Source organism: Populus nigra, chromosome 2 (genome assembly GCF_951802175.1).
Source record: "Populus nigra chromosome 2, ddPopNigr1.1, whole genome shotgun sequence".
Taxonomy (NCBI): domain Eukaryota; kingdom Viridiplantae; phylum Streptophyta; class Magnoliopsida; order Malpighiales; family Salicaceae; genus Populus; species Populus nigra.
In genome coordinates this window covers 46,340,701-46,364,885 of record NC_084853.1, presented here as the reverse complement: position 1 = coordinate 46,364,885, position 24,185 = coordinate 46,340,701, and the positions used below count along the sequence as shown (strand labels likewise).

General features: G+C 32.1%; 4 protein-coding genes across 4 annotated transcripts; 2 read left to right on the top strand and 2 right to left on the bottom strand.

Moving 5' to 3' along the window:
* Nucleotides 1-1,949: 1,949 nt before the first annotated feature.
* LOC133681745 (uncharacterized) lies at nucleotides 1,950-5,381 on the bottom strand. The gene is made up of 4 exons (XM_062104870.1): nucleotides 4,661-5,381; nucleotides 3,126-3,267; nucleotides 2,893-3,034; nucleotides 1,950-2,519 (listed from the first exon to the last, which is right to left on the bottom strand). The coding sequence occupies exons 1-4, from the start codon at nucleotides 5,031-5,033 to the stop codon at nucleotides 2,181-2,183; spliced, it is 996 nt and encodes a 331-aa protein (XP_061960854.1). The 5' UTR covers nucleotides 5,034-5,381; the 3' UTR covers nucleotides 1,950-2,180.
* A 4,425-nt stretch (nucleotides 5,382-9,806) lies between these two features.
* On the top strand, nucleotides 9,807-11,563 carry LOC133682261 (anthocyanidin 3-O-glucosyltransferase 5-like). The gene has a single exon (XM_062105546.1). It carries the CDS (start codon nucleotides 9,984-9,986, stop codon nucleotides 11,409-11,411), a length of 1,428 nt encoding a protein of 475 aa, XP_061961530.1. The 5' UTR covers nucleotides 9,807-9,983; the 3' UTR covers nucleotides 11,412-11,563.
* Nucleotides 11,564-16,010: 4,447 nt separating this feature from the next.
* Nucleotides 16,011-17,780, top strand: LOC133682091 (hydroquinone glucosyltransferase-like). Its single transcript, XM_062105355.1, has one exon. It carries the CDS (start codon nucleotides 16,220-16,222, stop codon nucleotides 17,666-17,668), a length of 1,449 nt encoding a protein of 482 aa, XP_061961339.1. The 5' UTR covers nucleotides 16,011-16,219; the 3' UTR covers nucleotides 17,669-17,780.
* Nucleotides 17,781-19,147: 1,367 nt separating this feature from the next.
* LOC133681863 (peroxisomal membrane protein 11A-like) lies at nucleotides 19,148-20,646 on the bottom strand. The gene is made up of 2 exons (XM_062105034.1): nucleotides 19,700-20,646; nucleotides 19,148-19,534 (listed from the first exon to the last, which is right to left on the bottom strand). The coding sequence occupies exon 1, from the start codon at nucleotides 20,486-20,488 to the stop codon at nucleotides 19,721-19,723; it is 768 nt and encodes a 255-aa protein (XP_061961018.1). The 5' UTR covers nucleotides 20,489-20,646; the 3' UTR covers nucleotides 19,148-19,534; nucleotides 19,700-19,720.
* Nucleotides 20,647-24,185: the final 3,539 nt, after the last annotated feature.

Below are 24,185 nucleotides of genomic sequence, written 5' to 3'. Positions count from 1 at the left end.
TGCTCATTGTCGGCTATAAACTTAAAACAACATTTATTAAAGGTTATTGCAAAAGTGTCGCAATACTCTAGAGTTTTTTTTCCTTTAATTCAAATTTTAATATGAAATTCTCATTTATTTAATTCATTTTCTTTGAACTAATATAATTGTTCATTCATAAATTTGATGACTATTAGAATATTTTTAATAATTTCTTTTAACAACTGATCGATAAATTGCAATATAGCAAACTTATATATATAAAAAAAACCCATAAATAATTTTCAAGCTAATTTTTTATTTCTTAGGCAGTCCTTCCCTTCTAATGCTTCAAACACCATATTTTCATTAACCTTTTCAGCTTGTGTATTAGTATCCTTCAATATCTAAATAAAATTTTTATTCTATAATTTTGTGGGGGAAAAAAAACCATGGTTAGTTTAGTGAATTAATCAGCTAAGGAATTCAAATTAAAAGCATGAATCCTTGCTTTCCCCTTTCCGTTGCAAATGACTTACCAGTCCCGAAGATAGATTTTAAAAGAATCATGCTTTACTTGTGGACATGGATATGAAGGTTTGCAACAATATAAATCATTAGACAGAGATTTTTTTTTAATAAAAACAGAAACAGATGGTAATGTGTTGTTAGGTGCATCAAAAGCTTCATGCTTTTAGTGTCCGATAATTTTTGTTTTTTATATATTTTAAAAGTATATTTTATTTGAAAAAAATATTAAATTAATATTTTTTTTAGTATTTTTTTAGTTTTGATATGTTGATGTCAATAATTAAAATTTATTTTGATTTATTTTTAAATAAAAAAAAAATAATATACCACAATACCAAACATATTATTCTAGTATATCATAATTATAATTGTTCAACATGACTGGCTAACTCAATTTGATAAGAAATAAGTTGATGTAAGAAATTCCAAACAAAGTTTGATCCAAATTGATTTTTTAATAAAAAAACCAAATATTAACTTGATAAATTCAGTTGATGTGCTGAATCCGATCAAGTCAATAATGAGGATTTTTTTTTCTTTCAGAAAGAATAAATAATTGATCTAAGCTGATAAGTTATGCAAGCCTTTTTCCAAGGTTAATCCTTCAATGAGAGATGTTTTTGGTCAAGAATGAGGAGCTTTAAGAGGCTGGCTTTGAAGGGATGGCCAGACAACACCCACGTTCAGACATTTAATAACGAAACAAGGGCATAGAAAGGCAGGAATATAGATCAGAGGGGATCGATATAAATATGATTATATGATTAGTTGCTGTGAATCAAGTCATCTCACTGTCTGAATGGAGGGCTATGGTTTTAATTATTTATTAGATATTAATTAATAATCAAAATAAATCTATTTATTCTTCTTGATGAATAGGTTTTAAAAAGTTAGCCAAAATAATAATTATAACTTAATAATTATTCATAGATGGTAGAACTCGAGGATCACAAAGCGGTGATGACTGTGATGAGGGTTTTTTTTTTATTATTTTTTTTAACCTCCCATCTAATTTGGTGCTGGATTTTGATGGAATTAGTGGGTACATGCCGAGTTATTTTTCTTATATAAAAGGGAGTTTATGGATAGTTTTCATAGGAGGTTACATGTCTATTCAAGAGAGGAAAAAAAATTTTACAAAAAACATACTTAATAATTTCTTCCAGTTTAAAACATAATTATTAAACCCAACCAGTCTAACGAGTTGATTTGAGAAACCTATCTTGATATACATATTAGGTTTTAATTTGAATAAAAAAAAGACTCGTTGAATTGTCATATGACTCAATGACCCGGTCAGGTCATTCCAAGAAGAGGAATTTGATTTATACAGTAACCTCGTTTAAATTTCTATTTCACTCATCATCTGCACCAATGGCCATGGTCTCCTTGCAAGAGCCTTCATGCAAACTTATAAAATTTACTGCTATCAAATAACAATGTTAACGAGATAAACAGCATGCTTGAACACCAATTTATAAAATTTACTGCTATCAAATAACAATGATTTTTTTTTTATTACAGTAATGTTTGGTTAGGAAAAGGATACACAAGTGGAAGAAGAAACTATGCTGCTTAGAAAATCCAGATGAGATTACTGACATTACAAAAGAACAACTGCTCTGCTACTTGTCTTGCTATAGATTTATGAGTGTGATTAGTCAGGGAAAGGGATATATGGTTCTGACAGATTAGTTACGAGATAAGCATGTGTTCTCCAAAGCTTTAGCAACTATCACTATCTCTTGACTCTTGGGGGATTTGAAATCCTTTTCGACGTCTGCATTGCATTCTTGGTATCGGAAGCATGATATCAGATGATCATTAGCAATTCCTGCCACTTGCATGAATGAATAAACAACAGTGGGTCCAACGCAGCGGAACCCTCTTTGCATCAGATCCTTGCTAATTAGTTCGGCTTTTGGGGTCTTTGCAGGTACTTGGCGCCCATAGCGAAAACCATTTCTTAATGGCTTCTGGTTCACAAACCGCCAGCAATAGTTGCTGAAGGAACCAAATTCCTGCTGAATCTGCAAATTAAGAGAAAAAAGAAGCTCATTAGCTTCTGTCATTTGTGCAAATGAATTTCAACTTGATGCAGCATTGGTCCAAGTCCAAAACTTAGTTGCTCTTGGATTTGGATTGCCCCCTACCCCAAATCAGCCAGCGAACAAAAAGAAAAGTTCAATGTTCTCTCGTTAAAACTGATAAGATGATCCCCTCTGTTTTCGCATTTCTAGTGTCATTAGAATGATGCGAAATCCAAATCTTGAAAACTAAATTAAGATAAACCACGAATTGAGCCCTTTAAATTTGTCTATGCTTGCAACCTCCACTAAACTCTGCCTCCCACAAGCAATTTGCAACAATACTGGGAGGCTGCTGGATTGATAACTTAATTACCTTGAGCATCTGTTTAGCATTCTCCACTATTGCACGAAGCTTTGGTTCAGATAGCAACAGATTCCCATTAACTTTCAATGATAGGAGCTTCTTCTCAGTAAATTGTGCAATGGATGATGGGTCAAATTGGTCAAACAGCTTCCTGACAATAAAATACAACAAAAACATCACGTAAAATTCATGAAATCCATTTTTTTAAAACCAATAAACATAAAAAGTGAAGACCAGCATACCTGAATATGTCTCTCATGTGAAGAATTGCTAGCCAGCTGAGTTCTGCTAATGCTTGTGAAAATACAAGTAACTCAAACAGCTTCCTGTCATCATGAACTGGAACTCCCCATTCTTCATCGTGGAAAGACATATAAAGTGGGTCTGTGAATAAAAGTACCATGAAGCAGACCTTAAAAGTTAGTCAATTTAGTTTTTAATAAGATAGGTTGACAGTTCAGGCAACTTGGAGAAACTAGGGAAAACAATAACCTGAAAATAACACAAACTTGTAAATTGAGATAACTGACCAAAACCTATACCATGTTAGTAGAATTCAATGAAATTACCCGTACATGATTCTACTATCTTGATAGGCGGCCCAAAAGCTGATTGCTCATTGACACGCTATTAGAACATCTAGCACTAAAAACTATTCATGGTATTGGTTTTTCAAAGACTAGTTCAAACTCTCCATTTTGTCAATAAAGTGAAAACAATCCATGGAAATATTTTGCATCTTCTAGGTACTTTATTCATCTTGTCCATGTACTTCAGAGATCTATATGTAATTGCTAAGAACTTTGTGATTTTACCTCAGTTTATTCAATAACAATTTGTCGAGTCAATAATAATCTCACAGTATGTGCAAGAATTATCTCTGGATCTGGGCTTTTAGTATGGTAATAGATTTCATCAATAGTAATATGTCACAATTTGAAGCTGATTCAACAAGAAACTTGTTATGTCTCAACCTCGGTGCAAAGAAACTCATATTCGCTACTTTGGCATTGCTACCAGTCACGTTATAAAGGATGCTAAGCTGGATCAAAGAAAGACAGCAAACTCAAATTTATGGCAGTAGCATGGCTCAATCTCATGTTTTAGTACGAAAACTCCTTTTCCAAACCTGTAAAATGATGCCTATTTAAGAAATAAAGACAGGATGAACACAAATTACCACATTAAGCAAGTAGAAAAGCATCTTTGACCAAATAATGACACAATTGCTGGTATAACTCATGGATTTTCAGTCTTTCTTAGTGTTCTACAGTTACTAAGAAGCTATGCCAAGTAAAAACTTCCCAACAGCCCCATCATCTCAAACTTCAATACCATGGCTGGATTCTCATCTTCCACTTCACCACATTTTTTGCTTACTCGCCCTGTTTAATTATTAACCAAATCTTGCATCTAACTAACAATCCAGGAATAAAACCATTCCTAAACTGCTGCCATCTTCACTATTTCCAGCTACCATTTCCTCAAAATTAATCAATTATATGATCTCAAACACTAAAACTCAGCTAAACAAACCAAGAAAAGCATCAACCTTCTTAATTTTAAGCAGCTAAACTATCCCCTGTTTTCTATTGTTAGAGAGTGATATAAAATCTTTAAGCTTTAGTTTTTGGATCGGTGATTCTTTGAAATGCTACTAGAACCTCAATGATCAAGCGATCAGACGTTTAAATCTCATAACTCCATTTAATTAATAATAGTAAGTGCAAGATAACAATAAAAATGCATATAACCTTTAAATTCAGTAATTTCTTACCAGAATTCGGAGTAATCCAATCACACCTCTTAACCGGCCCATCTTTCTTCGACGAGACATCCTTAATTTCACCTCCATTAGGAACGTCCCTGACTTGTTTTATTCCATTACGCTTCACATTCCTTCCAGAACTTGAAGAAGAAGAATAAGAATCCGAAGAACACGTGCTATCCACTGACAAGTTATTCTTAACAGCAGCTTGAGACATTTTCTCCACAGGTTTCTTTGGTTTCTGCTGTGATTTCTTTAAAACCTCAATCTTCCTTTTAGCCTCCTCCGAAACCCTAACTCTGTTTCCTGCCGGACCAAGTATCGCTCGTGGTGGCTCCTGCATTTGTTTTTCAGCCGATCTTAGCTTAGTAGCCCCAGACATTGTTGCAAATAACTGAATTGAGTACAAATTGAGGTCTTCTGGGGCTTCAAGAAATGGAATCAGTCAAGAGAGTCAAGTGCTGTGGTTTCGAAAGGAAATTTGAAGGGCTGGAGAGGGTAAGATGGGAATTTAAAGAGAGAAAGGGTTCGGGTAGCAGGTGGGCAGAGAGAGCAGATGTGAGGGGAGAGCAAGGGAAGGAGGGAAAGGGCATAAAAACGGTCTAAGGCTTCTGGAGGTTTTAAAAACGGAAGCCTGGAGATGGCAAGGCACCGGTTACAGCAGGTCATGTCGCTTGCGTGTCGGTTGCCTTAGACCGTTTTGGTGTTTGAAAAGGACGGGGATATGAGCTCATTTTCCGAGTTTGCCCTTCTTGAATGAATACAAATAAAGGTCATGGGATTTAAATTAGTTAAATCTTGACTTTGCATATATCTTTAATGGATTATGAGAGTCACATTATAACCACCTCTCAAGTGCCCAAAAAAGCATAATCAACTAAGGTCATGGATGTATTAATTTATAATTATGGTAATGATTTCATACCTTTTTCATTAGATTTAAGGTTTCGAGATAATGTTGAAAAAAGACAAATCTAACAGTCATTAGCTTATGCCAAAATAGCATCATTATTCGGAATGAGAGGAAATACATGATCATTACCATTTCAATAATGGCATCCTCTTTACCTCAATGATCCCATGAACCTCATTTCTTTTACCCATTAATGTAATATGAAATGTTGACGGTTGATTTAGAATATAGTCATTGAATCTAATGTAAAAAACTCACAACTCAATGGATAAAGTTTTGTTTTAACTAGAAATTAGCTAAAAACTAGATTGATTCATGATTCGATTAATTTTATCAATTCAAATTAATTGAATAAACACCAATGATTTTATTTAAAAACATATAAAAAAATCATATTATTTTAATTAAAAAAATCATCTAATTAACCTGACAACTTTGAGATTTTTTTGAACTAATCAAGATCTCCAGTCGGGTCTGACAAGAATGCAAACACTACAGTGAAAAAAAAAGAGAGTAGAGTGGCGAGGGTAAATGTGGTATCTCGAGGATAAAGAGCAAGACTGGGAAATGGCGGTTAGAGTAGGGAAGGAGCAACCTTAGGCAAGGTGTCAAGATCAGTTGGCAATGCAAAATTGGGTGTCGTGTGAAGGGGGCATGGCATGGTGGTGAAGTTCCTTACCGTTAAGAGAAAGAATCCAAAGACTCCCGAGCCTCACCAGAAGAAAAAACCGAAGCAACAACAAGAGTGGGCACCTAACGGCTATGTAGCCATCTGCTCTATCCAGAAAAATACGAGAATGGGCCTGGGCTGCTTTTGTTCGCTTTAATGATAAGTCTCTAGAGTGGGCTAGCAAGCGGATAAGGAATTTGAACTTCACTGCTGCTTTTCGTGCCTGCTTGGCAACATGGCAGGTGCAGCTTTCGAAGGTTTTGTTTGGCTACGATGCAACCCACGTTTTACGTTTAAAAACATCTTTTTTTTGTGCCTTTTTTTTTCAAACGCAGTTTACACCGTGGTGAAATTATTATGAGCATGTATGGAAACGCAGTTCAAGCCGTGTTTTTAAAAAATTTAAATTTTTTTTAGTTAAAATTTAATATGGTTTGTATGTTTGGATCGTTTTGATATGCTGATGTCAAAAATAATTTTAAAAAAATAAAAAAATATAATTGACATGCACTTTGACACGAAAAATTATTTAAAAAAACATCATTGGTATGCATATATGGTTTAAAAATCAGATTGAAATGATGTTTTTTAAAATTTTAAATTTATTTTGTTAAAAATTATTATTATTTTATGTTTTTATATGATTTTGATTTGTTGATTTAAAAAATAAAAAATATTATTTTAAAATATTTCTAAACAAAAAAACACTTTAAACCAGAATTACTATTATAATTTAAAATAGACAATCTTGGGGAGCTAGCTAATGTCTGTGTTATCTCCATGACGGTGGGAGAACTTATTCAAAAAATATATGAATTATTAGATTAACTTATGTATCTTCAAATAATCACTTTTATTAGAATTAAAGTGTTATTATTATTATTATTATTATTTTAAATTAAGTTAGACCATGCGTGTAAAATGAAAAAAACCAAAACCAACTCTGAAGAATTTAGAAGTAGTCTTTCGGTATGATTGTGTTTTTTTAAAAAATAATTTTTCTATGTTTAATTTATTTATTTTTATATTTTATTATTATTTTAATATACTGATATTAAAAATATTTTTTTAATATATTTTTAAATAAAAATTACTTTAAAAAATAATATCTATTATAATGCCAAATACAATTTTTTTAATGAAAAATGATGAAAAACATGGGTTACGATTCATGAACAGGAAAAAAAAATGTCTAGGTGAATGAAATCATCATTGTATTATTGCGTCTTTAGTCTTTACGATGTGCTTTTGTTGACTAAAAATATATTCACCGTCGTTTTCCAGTTGCCAGAGCCAAACAGGCAACCAATTGTCGTTGATATAGACATTAACGAGTATTGAACGAAGATAAACCTTGGTCCGACAATACATTTGATATTCTTGATATTTTTAAGGAATCTTGAGATTTATAACATTTTTATGAATATCTAATCAAATATAAATGTCTTAAAACATCTGAACAAACTTGTTGTCGGCATTCATCGAATATACATAGCTGGTGTTCTATATTTTTTTAGAGGTACAAATTGTATTTAGAGGTGTTTATTTTTTGTTCGGTTCAGTTTTATCAAAAAAAAGTAATCAAATTGAAATTAAAAAAAAACCGAAACCGGGTCAAACAGACCAGTTTGACTCGGTTTTCCGGTTTGGCTTGGTTTTTTCCGATTTTTTTGTTTCGGTTCGGTTTTTTACTTATAAAACCGAACCAAACTAGCTTGTTTTTTAAAAATTTTAATCGGTTTAATATGTTTTTTTTATTATTTTTTTTCCGGTTTTCTCGGTTTAATCGGTTTTTCAGTTTTTTTGCTCGCACCTAGTTGTATTGAACTGTATTTATGGGATACAAAAGCTTTTCTCTTAACTGAGTTTCTTATATTTGATTATTTTTATGTTTTTTATTATTCTTTTTAATTTTATATTTTAATATTAAATTTATTTTTTTATTAGGTTATCTTATTTTCATGGCATGGATCGCGGGTTTAGCGGGTTAACCCGATTGGATGAAGTTTTTTTCTTTCTTATTTAACTTTCTCCCCTCTTAATTTCATCATTTGATATTGGATTAATGACTTCATATATTTTTTTTATTTGCTTTTTATCAGGTTATTTTGATTTCATGACTTGAAAATAGTGTTTAACATGTTAACCCAAATTGACCCGGGTTATTTTTTTACAATGTTATCGTTTAATATTAAGTCGATTGAAAATTAAGTTTCATAATTTATTTTGATTTTTTTTATATTAAGATATCTTAGTATCATGATCAAGGTCGCGAGTTTTGATATTTTAACTCTAGTTAAATCATATTTTTTTTTAATGAGGTTATTTTAATCTCATGTCCTTCAACATTGAATTTGCTTTTTAATGAGGTTATCTTAATCTCATGTCTTTCAATATTGAATTTGATTTTACTGGGTTGTTCTTGTCTCATGACCCAGATTACAGACTTGACATGTTAATTCAATTAACTTAATTTTTTTTAATTAACTTTTTTTCTATAATTTCATCATTTAATATTGTGTTTGATTGAGAATTAGGTTTTTTAATTATTTCAGTTTGATTTTTATGAGGTTATCATGACCTCATGACCCGAGAATATTGCTTAATGGGTTAACCTATATTGACCTGACTCATTTTTGTGTCAATTTTTTTAATTATTTTTTTTTTACAAATTTCATCGTTCAACATTGGGTTCGACATGATCAATTGAAAATGAGCTTTATAATTTGTTTTGATTTGCTTTTTATGGGGTCTTCTCAATCTTATGACTAGAGTTACAGATTTGACAAGTTAATCCAGGTTAAACCGGGTTGTTTTTTTATATTATTTCCATGAGGCTATCTTGGTCTTATAACTCAAGTCACGAGTTTGACAGATTAACTTAGGTTATTTTTTTAATTGATTTGTTTTTTTAGTCTCATCCTTCAATATAAAATTGATTAGGAATTAAACTTTGTCATTTGTTTTGATTTTTTTTTTATATGATTATCTCAGTCTTCTAACTTAAGTCACGAGTTTGACAGATTAAACCGAATCGCTTTCTTAAGGTTTTTTTTAATTTCATCATGCAACACTAGGTTAATTAGAAATTAGATTTTATAATTTGTTTTGATTTGTTTTTCATGAGTTATCATAATCTTATAACACAGATCATAAATTTGATAAGTTAACACAGGTTAATCCAAGTCAATCTAATATATTATTTTAATATTAAAAAAAATATCATCTTGAATTTATTCTAATTAAACTATGTTTTTATAGATTATTAAAATTATTTTTTAACCCATAAAATTAATCATGTCATATCAAATTAACCCCACAGGATTCAAATTCTTTTCCATTAAAAAAGGTTGACAATATCTTACATTAAAGCAAAATTTAACTAGGCCACATCAACATGTCACGATAAAGTATCTAGTATAATCTACATTGGGAATAAAGATGGACGGTTCTTCACACGAAAATATAACAATCATTTCGAGCATGACCAGTAAAATTGGCTCAGCCTTCATGATATTTTTTTATTGAATTTAATAAGAAAAATCAGCCTTGATCTCTAGTCTTTTCAACAAATGAGATCACATCTCTCCCGCTTCTTGAAAAAGGAGATAATGGTAGCCAATCAGCTAGAAGAAAGAAGCACGTGATAAGGGAGGATACGATGCTTATATACACATTCCGAGCAAGGCTTTGGTCCTTCCTTCTCCTTATTAAAAAAAAATACGGTGTCTGTCAATAACAAAGAAACAATGGCAGTAGTTGAAAATGAAACCGCAAAGCCCCATGTTGCAATCATGCCAAGCCCAGGCATCGGGCATATCACCCCTCTTCTCGAGATCGCTAAACGACTGGTTGTCCTCCATGACTTTCATGTCAGTTTCATTGTCATCGCCACCAACGAAGCCTCTGCGGGCCAAGGCAATCTACTCCAATCATCCACCCTACCTCCAGGCCTTGACGTGGTGTACCTCCCTACTGTCGATGTTTTTGCGGTCACAACAAATGGCATGCCGTTGGCCGCTCGTCTTTGTGCCATAGTAGAAGAAGCCATCAAGTCCCTAAAATCTGTCCTCGTAAAGTTAGGAAAGATCAAAGCTGTTGTCGTTGACTTGTTTTGCACCCAGGCTTTTGACATCTGCAGCGAGCTTTCAATTCCTGCTTACTTGTTCTTCACTGCATCCATTGCCTTGCTCAACTTTTCTCTGTATTTACCGACTCTTGACCGCGAAGTGGAGGGCGAATTTGTTGATCTCCCCGAACCTGTTAAGGTCCCTGGTTGCCCTCCAATTCGACCTGAAGACCTCTTGGACCAGGTCAAAAACCGTAAGATTGATGAGTACAAATGGTATTTATTTCACTCCAGCAGGTTCCATTTGGGAGCTGGAGTATTTCTCAATTCCTGGGAGGATCTTGAACCAGCGAACTTTAAAGCTATCACAGAGGGTCCATTCTTCAAACAGATCCACACACCACCGGTTCACCCTGTTGGACCCCTAGTCAAACTAGAAGAGCCTCTGACTGCCTCAGATGCTGACTGCCTGGCCTGGTTAGACAAGCAACCTCCTAATTCAGTTCTTTTTGTGTCACTAGGCAGTGGCGGTACGTTAACAGTTGAGCAACTCACTGAATTAGCATGGGGACTTGAATTGAGCCATCAAAGGTTCATTTTTGTTGTTCGTATGCCAACAAATAGGAGTGCCTCCGCAGCATTTTTCAATGCAGGGAGTGATGTCAGTGATCCAAAGACATATCTGCCAACAGGATTTTTGGAGAGGACACAAGAAAGGGGGCTGGTGGTGCCATCATGGGCCCCGCAAGTTCTGGTGCTCAAACACCCATCAACCGGCGGGTTTTTAACTCACTGTGGGTGGAACTCAACGTTGGAGGCTGTGACTCATGGTATGCCTATGATCGCATGGCCACTCTATGCGGAACAGCGAATGAATGCTACAATTCTTGCAGAGGAAATTGGAATAGCTATCAAGCCAGTGGCGGAGCCAGGAGCGAGCTTGGTGGGACGTGAAGAGGTAGAAAGAGTGGTGAGATTTGCGATATTAGAAGGGAAAGAAATGAGGAAAAAGATTGGAGAGCTCAAAGATAGTGCTGCAAAAGCCATGGAGATTGGCGGGTCGTCTTATGACTCGCTAGCTTGTTTGGCCAAGGAATGGAAGTCTTAATTAGTCCACTGTAAGCTCCTGAGGATCATTCTGGCTATTAGAAAATAAATCTTTGTTTCCATGTCAGTGGCTCCATCACAAGTTTGTTTAATTTTCTGTAAACAATCAAGCACTGCAAGTTCTTGTAATAATAAACGTGCATGTTTCCGTAATTTTTTAGTGTAGAAAAAGCTCTTAAACGCGCGGGGGTATAATTGTCTTTACAAAAGTACATGTTACTAATGACATTCATTAGCAAGTTTTACGGGTTAGAGGGGTGTTTTCTAATTGTTTTTGCATAGTATAATGACATAATTAACCTTAGGAGCCACAAAAGTTAAGCTTCCGTCTAGGCGCTTTGTTGACATCAAAGAATTTAAAACTTCGTTTCAGGGGCTTTCTGATCCTTGAACCTTGTTTTTTTTTTCATGCTCACTTGGGATTATGGGTAATTTGGTCTTTCTAAGAATATATGGAATTATATAAAACTAATAATTTTTTTAATGCACAATATAATTACCTTGGTGCCCCTAAACCTCAAAATTTCAAAGCTATGTAAATTTTAGTCTTCTACCCTTGGCTGTTTTCGTTATATTCACGTGGGATTAGAGGTAATTTGGTACTTTTAAAATATAAAAATTGTTGGCTCGTGACGCGTACATGCCAGCAGATTGATGCCACCTGCACCCTTTAGACGACATGTATAAAGACGTCCAACAATGTAACTAGTTCAATGCTTGTTAACATCCTTTATTTAGTGGTGTGATGTGGTCCCAGTTAGACTAGTAGTTAGGTTTCGATGAACTTTGTTATTTTTCTTCATTTCTCTCTCTTTTCTTTGCCAAAGTATTATGTTGTCCTCTCATTTATTTTGTGAATCCAATTTAGTCATTTTTTTATTAATTGTTATTTTTTTTGTTTTTATCTTTTTTTATTATTTTTTTCAATTTTCTCTATTATTTGGTCTAATTTGATTTTTATATAGAATTTAATCATCATTCTTTTGAATTTTTTTAAACCCTTTTACTAATTGAATCTTGTTTAGAATTTCATCACTCAACATTTGATTTTAATTTATTTTTATGTCAAATTTAATTTTTATTTTTTATCGTTATTTGTTTTATTTTGGATCCTTTTCTATCATATTATTTTTTAATTTCATCCTTTAATATATATTTTTTTAATTTTTCTTGTCTTTTTTAGGTTTTAGTCCTAACCTCATAACCAGGATTACAAGTTTTGAAGGTTAACATGACTTGACCTTGGTTTTCTTTTTAGGTCCCTTTGTAAAATTGATTTATTTTCAATTTTATCATTTAACATTTAATTTTTTATAATTGATCTCGGGTTTTTTTGTGGGATTATCTCAATCTTGTGTCCATGTTTGGGGGATTAGCAGGTTAATTTGAGTTGGTTTAATATTTTTTTTCATTGTTTTTTTTAAAAAAACTGATTTTTTTTAATTTCATCGCTGAGCATTTTTTATTGAAAATTTTTCTTTGTTATTGTCATCACTCGATTTCGACTCATGTTTTTTTAATATATTCTCAAAAACACAAAAAAATAACAAAAATTAAAAAAAATCATAAAAACTATATTTTCAACATGTTTCGCCCAATTACATGCTATTTTGTGATTTTAGACCCTTATACCTTATTTTATTTACAAATTTTCTAAACATTAAAGAAGTAAAAATAAAAACAAAATTTTTTTCTTAAAAAAAAAACAAGTGCACGAAGTACATGACACTAAAATACAAGAGCATTTAGCGCGTTACATCTAAGAGCCTGTTTATTTTTGCGTTTCAAAAAAGCTTTTTAATTTTATTTTTTTTTGTTTTAAATTAATATTTTTTTGGTGTTTTCATATCATTTTAATATGCTGATATCAAAAATAATTTTTGAAAAATAAAAAAAATATTATTTTAATATATTTTCAAGCGAAAAACATTTTAAAAAATAATAATAACCACATTTTCAAAGACAATTAGAAAAACACTTCCCATGCATGGAAAAGAAAATTGTAAAGGGGTCAGTGTACTAAATGTGGTGCAGGATGGCTTTCTCTTTCTATTTCAGGATTTATTTTTTTTTATAAAAAACTAAAAATAAAAAAAAATAAAATTTGATATCCAAATTGAACTTTGTTTTTTTTCTTCATTTCTCTCTCTCTTTTCTTTGCCAAAGTATTATGTCGTCCTCTCATTTATTTTGTGAATCCAATTTAGTCATTTTTCTATTAATTACTATTTTTTTGTTTTTATCTTTTTTTTTTATTTTTTTCTTTTCAATTTTTCTCTGTTATTTGATTTAATTTGATTTTTATATGAAATTTGATCATCATTCTTTTGAATTTTTTTAAACCCTTTTACTAATTGAATCTTGTTTAGAATTTCATCACTCAACATTTGATTTTAATTTATTTTTATGTCAAATTTAATTCCTATTTTTTATCATTATTTGTTTTATTTTGGATCCTTTTCTATCTTATTATTTTTCAATTTCATCCTTTAATATGTTTTTTTTTTATTTTTCTTGTCTTCTTTAGGTTTTAGTCCCAATCTCATAACTAGGATTACAAGTTTTGAAGGTTAACACAACTTGACCTTGGTCTTCTTTTTAGGTTTCTTTGTAAAATTGATTTATTTTCAATTTCATCATTTAACATTTGATTTTTTATAACTGATCTCGGGTTTTTTTGTGGGGTTATCTCAATCTTGTGTCCATGTTTGGGGGATTAGCAGGTTAATTTGAGTTGACTCAATTTTTTTTCATTGTTTTTTTAAAAAAACTGATTTTTTTTAGTTTCATCACTGAGCATTTTTTATTGAAAATTTTTCTTCGCTATTGTCATCACTCGATTTCAACCCATGTTTTTTAATATATTCTCAAAAATACACAAAAATAACAAAAATCATAAAAACTATATTTTAAACATGTTTCGCCCAATTACATGCTATTTTGTGATTTTAGACCCTTATACCTTATTTTATTTATAGATTTTCTAAAAATTAAAGAAGTAAAAATAAAAACAAAAATTTTTTCTTAAAAAAAACAAGTGCACAAAGTACACAACACTAAAATACATGAGCATTTAGCGCATCCCATCTAAGAGTCTGTTTATTTTTGCGTTTCAAAAGAGCTTTTTAAATTTTTTTATTTTTTTTTGTTTCAAATTAATATTTTTTGATATTTTCATATCATTTTGATGTGCTAATATCAAAAATAATTTTTTAAAAATAAAAAATATTATTTTAATATATTTTCAAGCGAAAAACATTTTGAAAAACAACAATAACCACATTTTCAAAGGCAGTTAGAAAGACACGCCCAGACATGGAAACGAAAATTGTAAAGGGGTCAGTGTACTAAATGTGGTGTAGGATGACCTTTTCTTTCTATATGGGGATTTATTTTTTTATAAAAAACTAAAAATAAAAAAAAGTAAAATTTGATATCCAAATTGAATTTCTAATAACTAAAGAGACAATTTACATGTAAAATAAAAAAAGATAGGGATCAAACTAAACTTTTCATATAAAATTTAAAGATGATATTTTCTTTTCCCTCTAGTTTTTTATCTTTCAATTCCATCATTTCCTTTGAAAAAAACAATTGACTATTAATTCATGTATACAAAGATTCAATTATACCAAAAAAAAAAACTCAAGAACCGAATTGAAAACTTATGGAAAGTCATAATGATTTTTTGATTTTTAAGAGGCTGCATGTGCAAAGTGAACAATAAAAATGCCTCACGGCCTAGTTTTTTTGTGTAATATAATAATGATGTTATATTTGTACTCCATGCGTTTAGTAGGTAAACCAATAATTCATGTTAAAAATAGTTTAATAAATTTTTTTACTAACATAGTTTTTAGACTAACTTGTATATATTTTAAGTAATCTTACAAATCTTTAAATAAATAATTATATAAATTTTTAATGAATTTAAAATTTATAAAAATCAAACTAGTAATTTTAAAAAACTAAATTTAAAATTTTATCAGTTAAGGCATAATATTTCATTGGTCCAGTGGGTGTGTAAAGTCATGGCCCAGGTTGATTCTCTCACTTATTCTTGTATAATCAACTAATGGAGCTCCGCTGGCGAAAGAGTTTGGATTATCTTAGTGTCGGTTTGCCTGCTTCACCTGCCCTTGACTTATCTGGGGAAGAAGAAGAAAGAGGGCGAGTCTGTGTATTTTTTTAAAAGGGAAAGGCTTAAAATTATCCCCTCCATTCAGATAAAACAACTCCATCTTAAATAATAAAGATTCTCTGGCTTTTTATTTTATAGAACATGAATATAATAATATTATTTTTTTTATCTATTTTAACTAAAACTTAAATAGCATGGATGTGGAAGCTTTAAATGAACAATGAAAAGGACAATATTTAGTATTATTGGGTAATTGTTAATTTATTTAATTAATTTTTTATTTTAAAATAATATTTTTTAGTATTTTCATATCATTTTAATGTATTTATATTAAAAATATTTTTTTATTTACTTTAATATATTTTCAAATAAAAAATACTTTCAAAAATAACCATCACCTCACTCGTAAACACCACAATTAAATCATCATGTGAAAACCGGAAAACCATGCGCATATTATGTTATCAATTTTTTTTTTTTTTTTTTTGGGACTCAGTAGCATTACTCTAGATTCAAAGGCACGGAGGTGCTATACAGATGGACAGTGCATGCCCTCGCTAGCTGCTCGCTCATTGCCAATCAACCTCCTCTCCATCCACCCCTCACCGTTAATTGTCAAACTCTTCTTGCAAAAACCATTTCACAGTGTGTACTTTGACTAAGAAACAATGATGGTATCTGAGATTGAAGCCACAAAACCCCATGTTGCCGTCGTTTCAGTTCCACTCATGGGGCATATCATACCCCTTCTTGAGTTCTCTAAACGATTAGTCGTCGACCATGACTTCCATGTCAGTTTCCTTGTCATCACCACCAGCAACGAAGCTTCGGCAGCGCAGGACCAGCTCCTCCAGTCACCCACCTTACCTCCTGGCCTCGACGTTGTCTACCTTCCTCCCATCGACGTGTTCTCTGTCACCACAGATGACATGCTTGTGCTTACTCGCCTTTGTGTCATGGTAGAAGAGAGCCTCAAGTCCCTGAAATCAGTCCTCAAAGAGTTGGGGGAGCTCAGAGCAGTTGTCATTGATAAGTTTTTTACCCAAGCCTTTGATGTCTGTTGTGAACTGTCAATTCCAGCGTACTTATTTTACACTTCAGCCATTGTTATGCTTACCTTTTCCTTGTCTCTACCAACTCTTGACTGTGAAGTGGAGGGTGAGTTTGTTGATCTCGCTGAACCATTGAAGGTCCCTGGTTGCCCTCCATTTCCTATTGAAGACCTATTTGACCCACTTAAAAACCGTAAGATTGATGAGTACAAATGGTTGTTGTTCCATTCCAGCCGTTTTCACCTGGCAGCAGGGATATTCGTTAACTCTTGGAAGGAACTAGAATCTGTGACCTGCAAAGCCATAACTGAGGACCCCTTCTTTAAACAGATACCCACACCTCCAGTTCTCCCAGTTGGACCGTTGATAAAAGGAGAAGAACCACTAACTGCCCGAGACATTGAGTATCTGGCTTGGCTTGACAAGCAACCATCCGATTCGGTGCTTTTTGTAGCACTTGGCAGTGGCGGTACATTAACAGCTGATCAACTCACTGAATTGGCATGGGGAATAGAACTGAGCCACCAAAGGTTCATATTTGTTGTGCGTAAGCCAACAAATAGTAGTGCATCAGCTGCAGTTTTCACTGCTGGAAGTGATATTGGCAATCCAATGACTTATTTGCCGGAGGGGTTCTTAGAGAGGACTCAAGAGAGGGGATTGGTGGTGCCATCATGGGCACCACAGGTGGCAGTGCTTAAACACCCTTCCACCGGTGGTTTTTTGTCTCACTGTGGGTGGAACTCAACATTGGAGACTATTATTAATGGAGTGCCTTTGATTGCTTGGCCACTTTTTGCTGAACAACGAATGAATGCCACGATACTTGCAGAGCATGTTGGAATAGCCGTCAAACCAGTGGTAAAACCAGGAGAGAGCTTGGTGGGACGTGAAGAGGTTGAAAGAGTAGTAAGATTGGTGATCGAGGGTGAAAAAGGGAGGGATATGAGGAGAAGGACTGGGGAGCTGAAAGAAAGCGCTGCTAAAGCTCTGGAGATTGGTGGATCGTCCCATGATGCGCTTGAGCGAATGGCCAAGGAATGGAAGACTGAGTCTAACGTCTGATCGTTCGTACAGCGATTTTTGTTTTTAGTGCAAGAGTTGCTTGTTGTTATATTTGCAGTAAGGATCAATTGTGTACGCACGTGAAATAAGTTGTCACATCTCTTTTGTGATATGTTGCCGATTGACGCAAGAATTATATATATATATATAATAAGGGTTTGGGGCAGAAACTAAAGAAAATAAGAGAAAAAAGGATAAAAAAAGACAACAAACTAATAGTCATTTGTCCATTTAGACCACCCAAGCATGGAGGGGACGTCGAGTACCTTTCATTGTTGCCCTGAAATCTAGTATTTAACCAATGAGCAATATTATACGCACCATCCAAATCATACGGAGATACCTATGCATTAAACTCGTCATCCATTTTTTTTTAATAATATTTAAACTTGGTAAATTACTAATTATCTCTTAGCCCACATAATAATAATAATAAACCATACTGTAAAGATTAAAAAAAAAACTTTGACAATAAGTTTAAGATTTTTTTGTTATTTAAAGTAATAAAATCATTTTATATTTTTAAAAACTAAAAAGACCAAGCACAACACCTGAATATTAGGCAAAATAAATTTGCTTTTCAAAGCTAATTTAGTATTTTTAGTGTGCTAAAAAAAATAAAATAACCAATTTAACCATAATTAACTTGATAATGCTAAGTTAACCATGTGAAAATATGATTTTATCCTCTAATTTATGCCTCCCTGGCTTGTATCGTAGAGAATAAAAACACCATGTCACTCTATCAATCCATGGTTGTATGAATCTTGTTTCACAGTGATTCAATGATACCTCTTTAGTTTTTTCAATAATTATTTGCTAATGGTACTATTGGATTCTCACATGCTTACTTGTATTTATTGTAATAGGGTGTTCGGTGTACCATTAAAATAAATAAAAAATTTATAATGATCAAACTTTAACTAATAATATTTTATTAATCACTCAATGAAATATCTTTACCTACTCTCTGTTACTTGTATTTATTTTAGAAAATTTCTGATTAAATAATTTATTATTTATAAAAACAAAATAAAAAAAAAAGTAGAGAAAATTACTAAGATCTTCCGAAAGTATGCACTCGATTTCACTTTCCTCTCATAGTTTTAGAAATTACATATCAAGAACGCAAATTCTAGTGAAAAGACGAAAATACCAAACGATATATCAATCTGGTGTGCATAAAAAAAATCGATTCTCTATCTCCACGATTTCTTCTCTTCTCTCCCTCTTCACGAACAGAAAATAGAATATAAATCAGAACAAAATTGTTTATGTTGGCCTGGTATATAAAATCAAGGGTGAGATAAATTTTCATTAGCTTTCCCATTAGGTTATCTTTGATTGGTGCATTCAAGAAAAAATTCTCTCACTGTTAACTTTGCAGACATGGAGACAAAAAATTGGAACTCTACTCCACTTTTGGATTATGAACTGCAATTTGATGCTGTGACATTCAGTTTAAACAATTCCAGAAGCTATTTGCAATTGTTCCCATATCCATTATAGATGTCTACGAGAGTGCAAAAACCCACGAGTTCAAAGTTGACAATTGTTCATCACTTTGGCAAGAATCACAGTTCAATGGATTAGAGGTATTTGAGTGCTGTCTAAGCATTGCTATTTTGAACCTTATTAACAATCACGTAGCGAAGATATTTACGCATCAAGAATTCACTTGGAGCAAACATTCCTAGAGAGAAATCTTGAAAAATCAAAATGCTCTTATCTCGTTTGGTTGGAAGGGTAGCAAGGACAAGAACAAACCAGCAGCAGGAGCAGAGATATCCTTCAAACCACAGTTTGTTTCCTGTAATGCTTTAGGCATCCAGGACTCACTCTGAAAACCATGAGTTACTTCTGCTGCTGCAAATCCATATTCATGTAAAAAATGGTATACTGATTTCCAAAGGCTATCACTTTATTATTCAAATCCAACAGTTGAAGAATTAGCACATCTCTTATTGCAATTTGGAATCAATTAATTACTTTCACGTCTTTAGAAGAAGAAAGAATTCCTTAACAGCATACCTTCCACGATGAGTGACAATCTCAGCAAGAGACCCAATTCTTATGAGTACTAATAAGAGCAGATAGAAGGCCTGCACAAGATACCAAAAGGGGGCCTGAAAATTGCCCTCTGCCGTCACGAATATCAGCCAGAGCCATTAGCCCATCAGCAAAATCCTGCACAATTGATAATTTCTTCATCAGCTTCTTCTCTCTCAGCTTCCACAATCTCCTCTCTTCCTCTTGATGCCCAACTCCTCTCGTGACTGCAATTCCAACGCTGGATTCCAGGCACACCTCATCTTCACTCAATTTCTTTAAATCTCTAAATTTCAAAGAAATACTCCCTATATACCCAACAAACTCCGCCCAAGCACTGATTTTTCCTAAACTTTTGGAGTGTTTGCTATCGATCAACCCCGATTTAGCCAACCAAACAAATTGCTCAACAAAATAATAAAAACCTTCACCTCCATAGGCAATGAAGGAAAGGATGATTTCTTGTTTTGAATCAAAATGAGAGCCTCTTAATGCGTTGACATCTTGAACGAATTTCCCAAGTCGGAATGCTTTGCGACTGAGTCCAACACTTGATTCGAAACTCTTGAGTCGTTTCGTTACGATTAAGGTTTCGGGGAGGACGGATGAGGCTAAGATGATCTTGGTTGCGTAACGTGAGATCTTGAGGAGCTTGTCAACCCCATCTCGCTTTGCAAGGTATACTTCTAAATGATTCAAAAAGTCCCTTTGTCCCTGTTTATTAGGGATTTCATTGGCGTTTTGTGGGGTTGGTGAAGGCTTGGGATCCATCGTGACGGTGGTGGTGCAAAACAGAGAGGAAATTGCTGGTGAGAGTGTGTAGCAGGAATTTCTTAGTCGGTAGAAGTCTTTCGCGAGAGAGAGAGAGAGATGCGAGGGGAGATGGAGTCCCTCGCTCGCTTACCTGCCCTGCCTTTGTCTCGCCTGCTTGCTTCTTGCTCTGCGTGCCACGTTCACCAGCAAACTAAAAAACAATATTAATTTAGTCCTCCTTCTCTTATTATTGCTTTAATATAGCCATTCTATTATTTTCTTAATTTATTTGGTCCCTTTACTCATGAAAAATCCCTAATTTGGTCTTTCCGTCTAATTTTTTTAGCAATTTTTCATTAGCGTATGGCAGGTGACGGTGAACTCACATGTCAGAATAAGCATGACATCCTAAACAAATCAATGTTGCTAATGCCTAAAAATATAAAAGAGCATATTAGAAGATGGAAAATTGCTCTAAGCCCTAGCGTTGAACACCTTTCCTGTGTTTTTCTCTGGTAAATTTGATAGTCATTATTTTTTTTTATTTGAAAAGTATTAAAATAATATTTTTTTATTTTTTAAAAAATATTTTTAATATTAACACATTAAATTAAAAAAAAAATCAATGATTTTAACCACATTTTCAAACAATATCGTGAAATCATGTCACTTCAATCCCCTTCTGCAATGTAACAGTGCTCAGCGTGACCATCACCCTTGAGCAAGCAAGGTCTGTTACGTGGCATCTGGGAGTGCACTAGTTTTAAATTTTGGTTATTTTTTAAAACTATTATATTTTATAATTTTGATATATGGTTAAAAATATATATACAATTTTAATATATTTTTAAATAAAAAATATTTTTAGACGACATTTTATACTATAAAATCAAATACACACTGTTGGAAAATCATACGTCGGAGCATCAGTAGGTGGATTCCATCGAGGCTGGGCTAGTCCTAGCCGGGCATCGGATGGGTTGGTGCATCCCTGAATCAGCTTAAGGTACATGGGCTTTCTTTCGCAGGTTAGTCAGTTTGGTCTTGGGATAAGGAAAAATTGTTTTTAAAAATTCTATCTCGTTAGATATTTAAATTTCTAAACAAGATTTATTCTTTCTTTTTTCCTTTTTAAAAACAGCTATAACAAAATACACAGCTTAATACACACACAACTAAACTAATAATTAAATATATGTTCAAGTTGTTAAAATATGATTATTTTTTTTAAATAATGTTAAAATATATTAATCAGTATATTTACCACTTAAGATTCATGAGAAAAATATTGGTTAAGACTTTATTTAATTTTAATTTTCACACTACACTGACTAATTAAATAGTTTCATTGAATTATAAAATTTAAATTATAAATAACTCTTATGTTTATATTAATTCAAAAAACAAAAATTTTCCCAATGGATACTTGTATAGCATGTTATGATATTTGATGAATGATTAATTTTGTTTTGTTTTAATATGCACACTTGGCCTCACATGTTTTTTTTTATTTTAACCTTTAATGTTAAGTTTTTATTTAATTTTACCTTTTAATATTTAACTCAACCTTAATAAATTAATTTTTTTATGTTTAAGTATCATATAACTAAGTTAAAAAAAAATATTTTGTCTTTACATTAGATTTCAAGACCTAGATCAAAAATTGATATATTAATTAAAGTTGATCGGGTTAAATTTAATATATTATTGTTTTTATATATATATTTTTTTTGTTTATGTTCAAAGAATCTATTTAGATATCACGACAATTAACATAACTAAATAAAACTACTTGAATTTGGCACTACCGTCCACCACCCTTTCTAATCTGCTGTTAATTTTAGCTTTCCAATTATACGAACACATGGGACTCAATCATCAGTCAACATCTTGATAATGACTTTCCTGTTGGAAATTATTTTATTTTTATTTTTTAAAAGATTAACTTCACTATTCTAATTAAACGCGCATCTCGATTAATCTTACAAGTTTTAAAATATAAATCTTCAGTAATTCTGAGATTCATAGGACTTAAACTAGTGACATCTAAAAAACAAATTTAAGACCTTACTAGTTAAACTATACCTTACAACAGTATTATTTTTCAATGAACATGCTACATAAGTAAATAAAACTACTTGAATGTGGCACTACCGTCCATCATCCTTTCTAATTTGCTGTTAATTTTAGCTTTCCAATTACATGAACACATTGCACTCACTTATCAGTCAACATCTTGATAATGACTTTTCCTTTCGAAAATTATTTTATTAATTTTTTTAGATTAATGTAAGTGTCCGGATCAGGTTGTACGTACCTCGACTAATCCCACGAATCCTGAAATTAATAACATGTAACTTTCTAGTGGCTCTAAAACTTGTGAGAATCGAACTGGTGATTTCTAGAGAGTAAACCCAGGACATGATCAGTTGAGTTACACTTCTCATGATTTTTTTTTTTTAATGAATAGGCTAGTTCAATCTTCTTTTTTTTCTAGATAATTTAAACTAACCTTACCAAGAAAATTAAAAATATTTTTGTTTGAAATACTGTCTACCTAACCAACCCAATCTCACAACAAAATGAGGTTTTAATAAAATGCTGAAGCATAGAGTATACATACCAAACCCAGTCTAAGATTCATGGAACAATCAATTAATTTGTGTTTATTTAAAAAAATATCATTTAAGTTAGTTTGTTTTTAATTAAATGATATTGTTTTAGATAAAATTTTTAATAAATTATTATAAATTGAATCTTTAAGTTAATCTACCGAGTCTTCTAGGTTTGCCCAACTCGATTAAAAAAACAAACACAATCCGGTTAAACTCGGCAGATCTTCATGTAAACTTGCCGAGCCAAAAAATGAAAATCACACCAATAATAACGTGTTTATTCCCTTCGGTATATTCCTATCTTATGTGATGTCATTCCTAGCAATAACATATTTTATTCTCGTGCCGACGTTTGTTCATCTTCTATTTTACATCTCTAGTTACAAGATTCCGTTCAATACTTGTATCGGAGAATGGTTGGATCAATTCACAATTCAGAATCAAATTCTATTTTTTTTTTATTAAAATAATTTTGTTTTGAGATTTTTCTAATAAAATAATATTTTTTTAGTAAAATAAATATGATTCAAAATAAAACCCAAACTATGTCAAGTTTCAAACCACTAAATTTAAAAATTATTTATTTTTGTATTTTTTTTTATCTGAATCCTGATATTTAAATTTTTTTTGAATTCCAATTAATCTGATTAAGTTAGAATGACCTATTAAAAAATAAAACTCTTCCTAGTAATAATATAGTATTTATTTGAATTCAAGATCCTATTTAAGAGAACAAGTGCCGAATAACTTTAAATAATTATTTGTTTTTGCATGTAGTAGTGTATTTAAATTAATATTTTTTTTAGTGTTTTTAATAATTTTAATATACTAATATAAAAATAAAAAGAAAACAAATAATTTTTTTAATATATATATATATATATATATATATATTTTTTTTAAAAAAAAATAACTTGCACGCCACCATCAAATAGGCAAATAGAATTCAGCTGCTGACCTCATCGTGATTTATAAGTATCCTTTCTGGCAATGATTACAATCCTTCGTTGATGATAAAAGAATAAAAATTGGGAAAAAAAAAAAACATGTACGAATCAAATCTTGTCCTACGCTACAGAAGTCAGAAGGCAGTATTTAAG

What these genes read in the sequence shown, in the direction of transcription:
- LOC133681745 (XM_062104870.1), bottom strand. Translation starts at nt 5,033, where the DNA reads ATGTCTGGGGCTACTAAGCTAAGATCGGCTGAAAAACAAATGCAGGAG. An exon ending in CACATGAGAGACATATTCAG is followed by an intron (nt 3,035 to 3,125) that starts GTATGCTGGTCT and finishes TTTTATTGTCAG; the next exon opens with GAAGCTGTTTGACCAATTTG. An exon ending in ATGCTAAACAGATGCTCAAG is followed by an intron (nt 2,520 to 2,892) that starts GTAATTAAGTTA and finishes CTTAATTTGCAG; the next exon opens with ATTCAGCAGGAATTTGGTTC.
- LOC133682261 (XM_062105546.1), top strand. Translation starts at nt 9,984, where the DNA reads ATGGCAGTAGTTGAAAATGAAACCGCAAAGCCCCATGTTGCAATCATG.
- LOC133682091 (XM_062105355.1), top strand. Translation starts at nt 16,220, where the DNA reads ATGATGGTATCTGAGATTGAAGCCACAAAACCCCATGTTGCCGTCGTT.
- LOC133681863 (XM_062105034.1), bottom strand. Translation starts at nt 20,488, where the DNA reads ATGGATCCCAAGCCTTCACCAACCCCACAAAACGCCAATGAAATCCCT.